General features: G+C 34.0%; 2 protein-coding genes across 2 annotated transcripts; both read right to left on the bottom strand.

Annotated features, from left to right (window-relative positions):
- Nucleotides 1-4,811: 4,811 nt before the first annotated feature.
- Nucleotides 4,812-5,285, bottom strand: LOC125849803 (uncharacterized). The gene has a single exon (XM_049529775.1). The coding sequence runs from the start codon at nucleotides 5,283-5,285 to the stop codon at nucleotides 4,812-4,814; it is 474 nt and encodes a 157-aa protein (XP_049385732.1).
- Nucleotides 5,286-10,835: 5,550 nt separating this feature from the next.
- LOC125849802 (uncharacterized) lies at nucleotides 10,836-13,140 on the bottom strand. Its single transcript, XM_049529774.1, has 3 exons — nucleotides 12,028-13,140; nucleotides 11,804-11,925; nucleotides 10,836-11,697 (listed from the first exon to the last, which is right to left on the bottom strand). The coding sequence occupies exons 1-3, from the start codon at nucleotides 13,138-13,140 to the stop codon at nucleotides 10,836-10,838; spliced, it is 2,097 nt and encodes a 698-aa protein (XP_049385731.1).
- Between the last annotated feature and the right edge of the window lie 328 nt (nucleotides 13,141-13,468).

Here is a 13,468-nt window from a genome sequence, read left to right as displayed (position 1 = left end):
CCCCCCCCCCCCTCAAGTTGGAAGGGGTGAAAGGACGACCAACTTGTCAAGAACAGTTGCATGCTTAACGCCAATGAGAGCTTTGGTCAGGACGTCTGCAAGCTGATCAGAAGTAGGCGTGTGATGTAAAGAAATGAGACCTTCATTCAACTGATTGCGCACAAAATGGCAATCCACTTCAATATGTTTGGTCCTTTCATGAAAAACAGGATTCTTTGCAATGTGTAAGGCAGACTGGCTATCATAGTAGACATGAATAAGAGTGGAAAAAAGGGACAGTAAGTTCCTTGAGAAGCCTATCTAACCACACCAGTTCACCACCAACCTTTCGGATGGCCCTATATTCATCCTCAACTGAGGACAAGAAGACAGTCTCTTATTTCTTAGATTTCCAGCTGATGGGACAATTGCCAAGAAGAACCAAGTAACCACTAACAGATCTCCAAGAATCAGGACTTGAAGCTCAATCAGAGTCACAAAAGGCTCTGATGGTATAGCAGGGATCATTAGACATGAAAAAGCCCAAAGTAGGATCCCTTTTAAGATACCTTAGTAGATGAAATGCAACTTTCAGGTGTGGTTCTCTTGGAGATTGCATAAACTAACTAAGATGTTGAACATTATAAGCAATGTCAAGTCTAGTGTTGGTGAGGAAATTCAACTTGCCAATTAGTTTCCTATAATAGGTAGGGTCTGGTAATAAGGTCCCTTCTTTGGCCTGAAGTTTCACATTTGGATTTAGTGGTGAAGTAAAGTTGTTGTAAGTAATACAATCATACTCTTTGAGTAAATCAAGGACAAACTTCCTTTGAGAAATGAGGATACCATCAGCCTTGTATAATATTTCCAAGCCCAAGAAATAATGTAATTTACCTAGATCCTTGATTTTGAAGTTGTCATGTAAAAATGCCTTGAGCTGTTGGATTTCAACTAGATCAGTTCCAGTAAGGAGGACATCATCAACACACACTGCTATGAAAGTGACAGAGTGATCTGTCTTTTTGAAGAAAAGAGAATAATCATTCAAAGAGTGTTGATAGCTCCTGGAACAAAGAGCTTGAGTAAGCTTGTCATATCATTGTCTGCTGGCCTGCTTCAAACCATACAATGACTTTCTTAACTTGCAGACTAGATTAGGATTACTGAGAACCAGCCCTGGTGGAGGCTGTATGTAAACTTCCTCATGGAGAACTCCATGAAGGAAAGCATTATTGACATCTAATTGGTAAATATCCCAGCCTTTCTTAGCTGCAGTGGAAATCAAGGCCCTCACAGTGGTCATTTTAATGACAGGGGAGAAGGTTTCAATATAGTCAATGCCAAGTTGTTGAGTATATCCCTTCACCACCAACCTAGCTTTGAACCTTTCAATACTACCATCTGTTTTGTGCTTCACTTTATACATCCACTTACATCCAATGGCTTGTTTATGTGGTGGTAGAGGAACTAGATCCCAAGTATAATTGGCATGTAAGACATGAAACTCCTGAGTCATAGCATTTTGCCAGGAAGGATTGATGTCAACCTCTCCATAAGAAGAAGGTTCATTGTCATGACAAATACTCTCAACAAGATTCTGACTATGATGGTTCAATGAGTCAGGTGTAATGTGTTGGTGTAAGGAAAATAAAGCATTAAGGGAATAAGATGTAGGCTTCAAGGAGTGGACATAGTCATTGAGGTGGACAGGGACCTTAGATGTCCTAGTAGACCTTCTCACCACAGGAGTATGAACGGTAGGTGATGGAGTGGAAACATGTATTACAGGTTCAAAAGGGTCTATGGGCAAACTATTAGGACTAATAACTGGAGAGTTATTATGTGGTGTAGAGTTATTATGTGGTGATATGAGAGACATCTGAATGGCAGTGTTGGGATGACAACTTGTATTAGTTGACACATAGTGCATATGCTCCTCATTACAATCATTATTGGAGTAAAAAACAACATCAGGAATATGTCTACATGAATCAGTAAAAGAAAGCAGTTTAAAAGGAAATATGCTCTCATGAAAAATAACATCTCTAGATATATGTATCTTCTTAGTGGCTAAACTTAGGACCTTGTACCCCTTAGTTCCAAAAGGGTATCCAACAAACACACGGGGAGTAGTTCTAGGGTCAAATTTGTGATTGAGATTTTTTAGAGTAGTGGGGTAGCATAGGCAACCAAACACTTTCATGTGGGAATAGTTTGTTTGTTTTTTCTGTAAGAGTTCAAAAGGGCATCTGTCTTTGAAATGGGTTGTGGGGAGTCTATTTATTATATAGGTTGTTGTGAGTAGACATTCTCCCCAATATTTAATTGAAAGTTGGGATTGGAACAGGAAGTGCTCGGCAGTCTCCAAGAGGTATTTGTGTTTTCTTTCAACAACACCATTTTGTTGTGGTGTGTCGGGAAACTCTTTTGGTGGATAATGCCTTTGGATTGAAAAAACTGATTGGATTCTGTGTTTGTGAACTCCAGACCATTGTCTGATCTAATGATTTTAATGTGAGTATTAAATTGGTTTTCAACTAAAGTGACAAAGGCTTTAATGACTTGTGGTGCATTACTGTTGCATGATAACAGATATGTCCAAGTGCATTTGTTGTAATCATCCACCATGGTAAGGAAGTATTTATACTTGTAATGTGTTGCTACATGATATGGACCTCATAGGTCAATGTGAAGTAGTTCAAAGATTTGTTTGGTAAAAGTGATCTTTTTTGGAAAGGGTAGCCTTGTTTGTCTAGCCATAGGGCAGATGTTACATAAAAAAAGGTTGTTTTGAAGAAAAATGGGCAGGTATTGATGAAATACCCTTCATTTTGCCAAAAGGAACATGTCCAAGGCTATTGTGCCACATCAAATCTACATTATCTTTATAAAAAACAAAAGAAACAGGAAAAGATTGTACTTTATTGATATTCAAAGTAGAGAATGAAGAATTACAATTTTTGTCATTGCAAGGACAAGTAGTAAAAACAAAAGATGAAGGTAAACTAAAGGCACTGAGCTGCTTTTTTTCAAAACTAATATTCATAACCGTAGTAGAACAGATATAATTCGTCAAGCAATGAGAGCATAGGAGGTAAAGGACATTTTCTACTTCACCAATCTCCAGAGGCCTCTTCATTGAAGGGGACTACAGAAGACATATTTTTATCAATAAAAGAAATTATGCTTTTAGGATTTAAAGTCAAACAATGTACAGAGATTAGATTGTATTTAAAAGAAGGAGCATATAAAACTTTGTGTAAAGTAGGGGTGCGCATCGGTCGGTTCGGTTCGATTTTAAGTGTTATTGGTTCGGTTTATCGGTTTTTGGTTTGTAAATACTTCAAACCGATAACCAAACCAATAACATATTTCTTATCGGTTTTTGGTTAATCGGTTTATGGTACTTAACGGTTCGATTTTCAGTTTAACCAATAAGAAAATACTCATATATATTATATACACGATAAGAAAATTTTCAAATAAACCATATGATTTTTCCAGCATTCGGCATGAAAGTAATAATCATAAAAGTAACAATCATTTTTCTTGCAAGTTTAGACACTAGAGACATTCAAAGGAAAAAGTGTGAAAGTAACAATCGTTTAACCATTAACAAAAAGTGTGAAAGTAACAATCGTTTAACTATTAACAATAAGACTAGTAAATTTAGTATAGTCTTATTGGGTTATCGGTTTAACCATTAACAAAAATTATAAAATCGGAAATCGAACCAATAACCCAATAAAAAAATTTGCAAAACCGTTTAAAAACCGTTAGCCCAATATCAATAAACCAATAGTGTTTTTTTCGGTTCGGTTTATTGGTTAAATCGGTTTTTGCACACCCCTAGTGTAAAGTAATTTCAGATGTCAAATGAACACTATCAATTTCAGTTACTTTGACCTTATAACTATTTGGAAGACTCACTAGGACATGATAGGGTAGTTGTTTAATATTGGTTAGATGAGATCTATGGAAAGTGATGTGGTTAGATGCACCTGAATCTATGATCCATATGTCTTCTCTTGCTTTTGAACATTTGCATGACAATTTACCAAATTCAATAGAAGAGATTCTGTTAGAACAAACTACAATACTTGCAAAATTTATAGATCCATTGGCAATGTTGTTGTCTGATGATTCTCCTGTGTTTGTAGGATAAAAATGTTGTAGAAGGTTCACCAAATGTGCATATTGGTCCTTAGAAATGCTTAGTTGTTGCTTTTATTCTCTCATATCATCACCTCTAGTAGACAACATGTCTGCAGAAGGTCCTTGAGCATGTGCCACCTTCTTCTCTTTCCAATCAGAATTGTTGTTGTTATTGTTGTTCCTGAAATTCTGATTGTTTTGGGGGTAACCATGAAGTTTGTAGCATTTTTCCTTAGTGTGACCTGATTTCTTACAGAATTAACGCTATGTTTGTTAGAGGATTGACCAGTCTGTGAAGAATAATTGGTTCTAAAACCACTTTCACCATTGATCCCAAATGCATCATAACTTGGCCTAAAAATAATACCATTGTTTGCATTGTATCCCCCAGATCTTGAAACACTAGCACTAAGAGATGTGGAGGCAGTGCCTAGTTGGTTACCAGGTCTGATTTCTCTTTGCCTTTCATCCTGGACCAACAGTGAAAATGTTTGTGGGAAAGAGGGTAATGGATTCATCATCGAAATGTTACCTCGTACTGTAGTGTATACTTCATTTAACCCTATTAAGAACTGTATAAGTCTCTTGTCATGTTCTCTTTTGTGCACACTCTCCTTCGCACCACAAGTACAAGCACAATTACACTGTGTTTTCACATTTAGTCTACTTAACTTTTCTCATAGTTTCTTCATTTTTGTATAATAACCAGTTATGTCCAAAATTCCCTGTGACAAATCATTGATTTCCTTTTGAATTTGATATAGCTTTGCACCATTGGTTTGATCATATCTATCCTCCAATTTCCTCCAGAGTTCAGTTGCATCGTTCACATATTCGACACTATCAACAATCTCTTTTCCTAAAGAGTTTAGAATCCAAGATGTGACCATATCGTCACATCTCTCCCATAAATGAAAATTTGGGGAATTACTGGCCGGCTTCTCGCACTTGCCATTGATGAATCCAAGCTTGTTCTTTACTGACAAAGAACGTAGTACACCTCTTCTCCATGATCTATAACCAGTTCTATTAAAAGGATTTGGTACAAGCATTGCGCCCGGATTATCAGATGGATGTATATACAATGGACTAAACGAATCAATTGGGGCATCAGTGGTATTAGTAGCAATATTGGTAGTATCATTAGTCATCGTCAATGGTTATCAATTCGTAAATAGTAAGAGGAATAGGGAAAGAGAAAACAACAGAGGATTGAGAAGCTTGAGTTTTCAATCGAAATAAACAAACTCACACAACTGCAGATCGATAATACACGAGGAATTGATTGCGGAAAAATCGACATGATGCTCTGATACCATGTCAAACTTTGAAATTGAATGATCAAGCTTTATCGAGAGCTTAAGATTCATCCATGGTTGTTTCTCTTCTATTGTTGCATTAGGAACGAAGAAGAGAGAAAAAGGAATTGTAAAACATTGTTTGTGAGAATGTAAAAAACTAATTCATTCCATCTGTAAGTATACATTTATAGTAGATAAATGGAAAATATCTAACAAACTATCTAACAAACTATTGTGACTAATCTACAGCTGTCAATTAACTAACTAAGTAACCGACTTAATCAAACAGTAAGCTAGACTAATGCACTATACAACATAAATATACAACACACTACATATTACATATCTCAATAGAAAGGACTGATAATACATGTTATTAAATAGAGAAAATAAATAGATGAAGGTCTTTTGTAACTCGTGATATATATATAATTAGATGTAATAAATAGGGAAAAGGGTCAAAAATACCCCTCAACTTTGTTTTATTGGTTGACTATACCCTTACCGTTAAAATGAAGTTATATTTGCCCCTGCCATCTACAAACTTGTCACATGTACCCCTCAATTGGATGGAAAACCCCAAATCAACAAAAATAACCCGATTTACTTAAATTAACCAATTTTAACCCAATTTCGATCCATCTAATATATGACTCTCTTTCTTCATCTTCATATTTTTGATATAAACATCAATGAAAAAAACAATGGAGGAAAATACATTTTTAAAGACATGAATAACATTTCCATAACCTTATGGGATTAAGTAAATACAAGTAAGCCTAAAACCTTAACTTCCCCAACCTTCCTACTTCCCAAACGATTAAACCCATCGTCGTTGTAATCACTGTTCCGGCACCATTACAAAGCCCTAGCAATTCAGTCAGAAGCTTTTATGCCATAATCATGAGATGTTTCAATCGATTTATTTCTAATTCTCTGTATCACCGTTCCATAACTATTTCCATATATCAAACACCTTATATGCATTCACAATTCCACAGTCCAAGATTCAAAAAAATTCTGAAACTCATTTATACAGCTTTACTAAACCGTTAATCAGTTCAAATTTCACAACATCAGCTCACGAATCAAAGTTGGCTCCATCAGGGAGAGTATCAGCGATAGTTAATGAGATTTCAAATTTAACGTTGCTGGAAGTATCGAATTTAGGGCAGGTTCTAAGGAAGAGAATGAGGTATTGAAGAGATGCTTGTAATGGCATAATGATGCCCGAGACGTGAGCTGCGGAAAAGACGGAAAAGATGGCAAAGAAGAATGTTTGATTTGAAGCTCAAGGAAGTGATGAAGATGAACAGTAGGAAGTAGGAAATAGGGAGACAGATAAATTAGGTTAAAAATGAAGATGAACATAGATGGGTTATATCATTTTATGGGTCGGGTCCGGTTAAAATTGGTTAATTTAAATAAATCGGGTTAATTTTGTTAATTTGGGATTTTCCATCCAATTGAGGGGTACATGTGACAAGTTTGGTAACGATAGGGGTACTAATAACTTCGTTTTAACGGTAAGGGCATAATCAACCAATAAAACAAAGTTGAGGGGTATTTTTGACCCTTTTCCCTAATAAATATGATAGATTTTTTTAAATTATTAATCAAATTGATTAATAAAAAGAACAAGAAAAAATTCAAAAAAAGGAGATAAAAGATAAATAATTTTCTAGACTATAAAAATGTCCCTACATATATCATTACCTTTTATGTATATATATATATATTATAGTGAACTTATTCACGCTTTGCGCTGATTAATATTACAACTCAATCATATATTTGAAAGATCTCAATTTGCAAAATCAAATATTTTAATTTTTCTCCAATTTTATATTAGTTCTTAATTTATATATTTTTCTATGATATGATTTTATATCACTTCAATTTTTTATAGTGTTCTATAAAATACTTGTGTAGTGTACACTATACATGTACTAATAAGCAAAGAATTTTTTATTTTCTTAATAGGAAGTAAAATAACAAAAGAATTTCAAGAGATATTGTATCAATTTTTGTGTATAGGATATCGATATATATAGTTTTTTGAAACCTAATGTTTAAAGAAAAAAAACCATAAACACATATACAAACAAATTTATCAAAAGAAAAATAAGATCCACAAATTGTATTGTTCATATCGTGTTTTTTGAATATTGAGAATAAATGAACCATCAGAGCATTATGGTACTCTTCAATAAAATTTGTTTTTAAAATTGATGCGTGAAAGGGTTGTTTCTTCAATAAAGGTATATCCTTTTTTACGATTACTTTTGATAAATAAAAGTAAATCAATAAGAAGAAGAATCAAAATAGAAAAAAATAGATTACTAGAATTTCTAATTTTTAAGAGATGCTTACATAAATATGTATATATCTTTGCATAAATGTCAATAGACAAAGTAAAAGAAAAAACATAACAACACATGTAACCAATAATTAAGATGATTATAAATAAAAATTCTTACAAATTAAATATAAAATGCATTGATTATATTGAAAGTCATGATTAGTTATTTGAATAAACAAAATTCATATAAACGTCAACTATTCAAATTTAACTTAAAATAAATTAGATTAACAAAGATACATATGACAATGAATATACAAAGTAAAATTATGTATTATTCTTTTGAATTCTCTATCTGATAATACATAATCCTACCCAATTTAGTACAAAATAGTTGCAAAAAAAAAAAACTAAAATAATATATTTTAACAACTTACCAGATAGTTAGATACTGTGAAATGAGACCTTTAGCCTTTAGGCATAACCAAATAACCTACAAAAAAAATGAAGCTTCATAGTGACATATAAATTGAATATAAAAAAAAACATAGAGAAACATAGACATCACATGATCAAAATGACAAATAAATTGACAATATAAAGAGAATTAAGGAATATGAAAGAACATAAAGGAATATAGAAATTGAATATATTAATTTCTCAATTTAATTAGATATTAAAATTATTGATGACCTAAATGAGCAAAACGGATGAAGAAGGTAAACCGCATTATTTATTTGGTTTAATTAGGAAATAAAAGAATCATTAAATTAATGATAATGACTTTTTAGATTTCTAAATTAATGTAATTCAAAAATAATTTATAGGTTTTTTTAATAAATTAGAAAATGAAGAAAAATGTCAAAAAATTAAGAAAAAAGATAAATGTCATTCTTGACTTTAGAGGCATGTCACATCACCTCTCATACATCCAACTTTATTATAGGCAAAAGGCATAAATTGCCCCCTAAACGTATACCCAAAAGTCATTTACACACTTTAACTAATGGGTGACCTATTACACACATTAAGTACATAAAAGTATATTTATTTCCCCCTTCCGTCACCCAACCCAGGGCGCATTTCGCTCCACATAGTTGAGCGCGTCAACACGCTAATAAAGTCATTTTTATTTATTTTTTTAATTAAAAAAATCTAACTCAACGCTTATATTTTCATTCCCTTCACATAACCCACCCACCCGACCCTAATGAACAAAAATCCTAAATTTTCACCCAAAAATCTGAATCAAGAACCCTAAATTCAAACATAGTTCAAAATTCCTTCTTTTGAATCAAATGTAACTCTTTTTCATTATTATTCATTCATCTCTTTTCCATTTTGATTCATTTCTCTCTTTTTCATTTTGATTTGTTTCTATCTATTTCGTATTTTGAATTTTTAATTGTTTGATTCGCAGTAATTCTTATTAAGGTGCTACAATGGCTCGAATAAGCTTGACTAGGCTCTGTTTACAAGAGGAAGATCATGAATTGGAAGAGGTGCAATGCAAACACAGATTTGTTTTGCCTTTGCTGACCTCTTGGACCCCGAGAAATCCTAATAGAAGATATTGGGGTTGTCCTTATTATGGGGTAAGTTAATCTTCTTTAAGAGTTGAATAATTCATTTTGTTGTTTCAAGAGCCATAGAATGATTCGTTTTGTTTTTTAAGAATGTTAGATCATGCGATTTTTGGCTTTGGAAAGATGATTATATTGATCCAAGATCCAAATTTGTGATTCCCAAGTTGTTGGGAAGAATTGCGGAGCTTGAACATAGTGTTGAATCTTCTCGAAAAGTTGAAACTTCGGATAAGGAAATCAACAAGCCTACTAAGTCGATCAAATCCATGGAAAGCAAAATAGATATGAACAAGAAGGAGTCAAAAATGGACAATTTTGATGATGATTTGAAGAAGATAAAATTAAAGCAGTTGAAAAGAAATGGAAAAACAAATTGGCCAAGTCCAAGAAAAGGGAGAAACAACTTTGGATTGCTCTGTTGTGTGTTTGTATTTTAGGTGTAAGTTTAGTATTTCAAAGAGTATTGTTTCTGAAAGGAGAAGGACATTCAAGGAAATTGTCATGATCTCTTATTGTACCAAAAATTTGCAATATTGTGTTGAACTTGTAAGGCTTTTGTGTAATGAATTACAAAGCTTCTCTTAGCTTAATTTGTCTCATTTATTGTTGCAAGTATTTGATATTGTATTTGGTCATAAACTATATATTTAGTGTGTACAACTATCTGCTCAACTGTCTAAACTATACGTTTGTATAGCCACTGCTTAAGTAGTCACTTATTGCCCTCCATAAACACAGATACCATCACTAAAAGAGAAGCAATATTGTTACATAAACAGACATTCATAACTGCATAATCATTAATCAAAATAGAAGTTAATATATGTCAAAGCAGTTACATAATCAAACACCACAAATCAAAATGCAGTCACAACTGCAATTCATTGTCTTAAATATAAGGGTACTAAATAGGGATAAAGTGCATTGCATTGTTTATCACCCAATAAAATAAATGTCTATATTGCATGACCAACAAAAATCTACCAAAACAAGTTAGATTGCATTAGAGCTCTCTAGGCTCAAATGTGCAGCCTTAGACCTAGTCTACATTTGTTTTCTTCTCCTCATCTCTTCAAGTTGGCTTGAGGTCATAGCTTGTTTTCCCTTCCATTTCACACCACATGGTGGTTTATGTCCAAGATCTCCAGTGACAACTGCTGAAGACTTCACATTTCTAAATCTTTCACCAGGCATTCCAGGCTGTTCAAATGAATATAAATAATCTTAATTTGTGATTAAACAAAAAATAATAAATGATATTTAAGTATAGAAATAGGGAACTTACATTAATAATAGTAGCACCACTTTGTGTGTGTAATGCACCCATTCCAACTATTCTTGTTCTGCTAGCAACACTACCATAAAAAATAACAAAATATTCAGTAAAGCAACTTACTTAAAACTTATACATGAAGTAAATAAAGGAAACTATATTACCTTTTCTGTTGAACCCTTTGGTCTACCCCTTCCTCTTTCAATTGGAGCATTAGGTATTGCTCTTGGGCCAACAATTTATGTTGATGTTGGTGCAGCAGCAGGGACAACAGTTTGTTTTGATGTTGGTGCAGCAGTAGGGCCAGAAGGAGGTCTTGAACTTGGTGCAGCAGGGCCAGAAGGAGGTCTTGAACTTGGTCCAACAGCAGGTCTTGAACTTGGTCCAGCAGTAAAGTTTGTGCCAGAAGCAGGTGCACCAAGAGGACACTTTTTTTTATTGTGACCCTTGTTATGACAAGTGCTGCATGACATCTCAATCCCTCTTTTGGATAATTTTCCAGTTTTACTGGTTTCACCTTGCTCTTTCTTCCTTTTCTTGCCAGGCCTTCCTGGCATCTTCCTAACAGGAGGTGGTATCACAGAGATGTTTTGTGATTCTGGCCACATTTTCAAATTCATAACTGGCTGAATGAAGTAGTTGTATGTCTTCATGTATGTTTCTCTGTTATACCAATGAGAAATGTAGTTGATTGGGTCCAATTTCCTATGGTGAAGAGCAGCTATTGCATGAGGACATGGTATGCCTTTCAACATCCATGCTCTACAGCTACATATTTGCCTTTGAATATCAACTACATGTCTGTATGGTCCATGAAGTACCTCATACCCTGTATCTGAATTCCATTCAATGCTGCATTTCATAGACTTAGCTGTGTTATCTTGTAGAACCTTCATTGCCATTAGAGAAATTTCACATATCCAAGTATTGCAAAACTCTCTCGTCTGCCCTATTCTTTTCATCATTTTCACCCTAATTTCTTCAAGCATTGTAATTATATTCTTATGCCTTGCTGCTAATATCCATGAATTGAAACATTCAGCAATGTTATTGTCTATAACATCACATTTTGAGGTAAAATTGAAGTAAAGCTTGCTCCATCTTTCAGGATTATAATACAACAAATGATCAACTATATTATTGCCCAATCTTTTTCATATAACTAATGTTATCTTTTAACTCAGCCTCAAAAGTAGACTTTGCACACCTCCAGAAACATTTATTTCTCTCAAGACCTCTCCATCTCTTTGACCAGTTAGCAAGGATGTGTCTAACACACATTCTATGCTCAACATTTGGCAAATGATCAGTTATGGAAATTTCAAGACCCTATAAGAAAATTCAAGACATAAAACTAAGAAACTAAGACATTTATAAATAAATGGCATTCAAGACATGAAATAAATCAAAAAAATCAATAAATATTCTAACCTTTTGCATATCTGATATGATTGTGAGGTCTGTACCATCTCCCAACTGAAGATCTTCCTTTAGAAGTTTGACAAACCAAGCCCAAGTAAACTTATTTTCAACTTCAACTACTACCCAAGCCAGTGGTAGCATTTGATTGTTCCCATCTTTACAAATAACAACCAATAATTGACCTTTAGATACTCCCTTTAGAAAACAACCATCCAAACCAATGCATCTCCTACAACCAGCCAAGAAGGACTTCTTTATTGCATCAAAACATATGTAGAAGCCTTGAAACATTTTTCTACCTTTTTCAAATGTTTCTTCATGAAGCTTGACTACATATGTACTACCTGGATTAGTTCTTAGCAACTCATATTTGTAGTCCAAAATCCTCCCAAACTCAAGAACATAGTCACCCATTAACTCCTGTAATACTTTGTTTCTTGCTCTCCTACACACGGTTCTTCCAACATATAAATCCAATTCTTTTTTAATAAGCCCTTGAAACTCAAAGATTCTAATGTCAGGTTGTTCCTTTATCCTTTCACTGTAGTGACTAGATAAGAACTTGCTATTACAAAGCTTGTTCCTGTTAGTAGGATCACATTTGTGAACTGGATTGTATATCTTTACAACAAAATTATCTGTCCTAGAATCAACGCTAGCAAATAAAACCCAAGGACAACCAACTGTACGCATAACTCTTACCCTTGTTGGTTCATTAATATATATTTCAATTGCAACATGTTCAGCAACAACATATTTGGTAACAACAAATCTAAACTCATTAACACTTTCAAATACAAGACCCAATTCCCACACTACTTTCTGAGAAGATGCATCAAATACAACTCTATTCACCTTCTTTCTCCTTCTTGGCTTGACTCTCTCTCTTTGTTGAACCTCTTCTTCATCATCACTGAAAGCATCTGGATTTGTTTCAAAACTGGCAGCTTCATCTGAGGGATAATAAGGCTCATCACCAGCTAACTTACCTTCTAAGTTATTTCTATTACCACATGTAGATTCATCATACCCAACATCTGGCTCTTTTTTTTCTGTTCCTAACTTGACATGATCAGGCAATTGAGCTCTTTCTCCTCTTTTCCTTCTCTTTCTTTTACTCATTTCCTCCCTAAAACTTTTTAGTTCATCATCTACATCACTCCCATTAAATCCCCCCTCATTCAATGATTCTCTATTTGAATCTTGTTCATTAGAAGGATGGACAGGGTCAGGAATTGGATCAGGGCAGGGGCATAAGTAGGGACAAGGTTTGAGGCAAGGTTTGGGGCATTTTCTTGGGCCTCATATGTTGGTTCTAATTCAACATCAAAAGATGTATTAGGCCCACTGTTTTGAGATGTTCCCTCACCTACTCCACTTTCTCCATATTCCAATAAAGGTGGGACCAAAACAGGATCAACAACAAAATGACACACAAAACAGTCCAAAA

Source organism: Solanum stenotomum, unplaced genomic scaffold (assembly GCF_019186545.1).
Source record: "Solanum stenotomum isolate F172 unplaced genomic scaffold, ASM1918654v1 scaffold10990, whole genome shotgun sequence".
NCBI classification, from domain to species: domain Eukaryota; kingdom Viridiplantae; phylum Streptophyta; class Magnoliopsida; order Solanales; family Solanaceae; genus Solanum; species Solanum stenotomum.
Note: the sequence above shows the minus strand (reverse complement) of the source record. Positions and strands in the feature narration are given on the sequence as shown.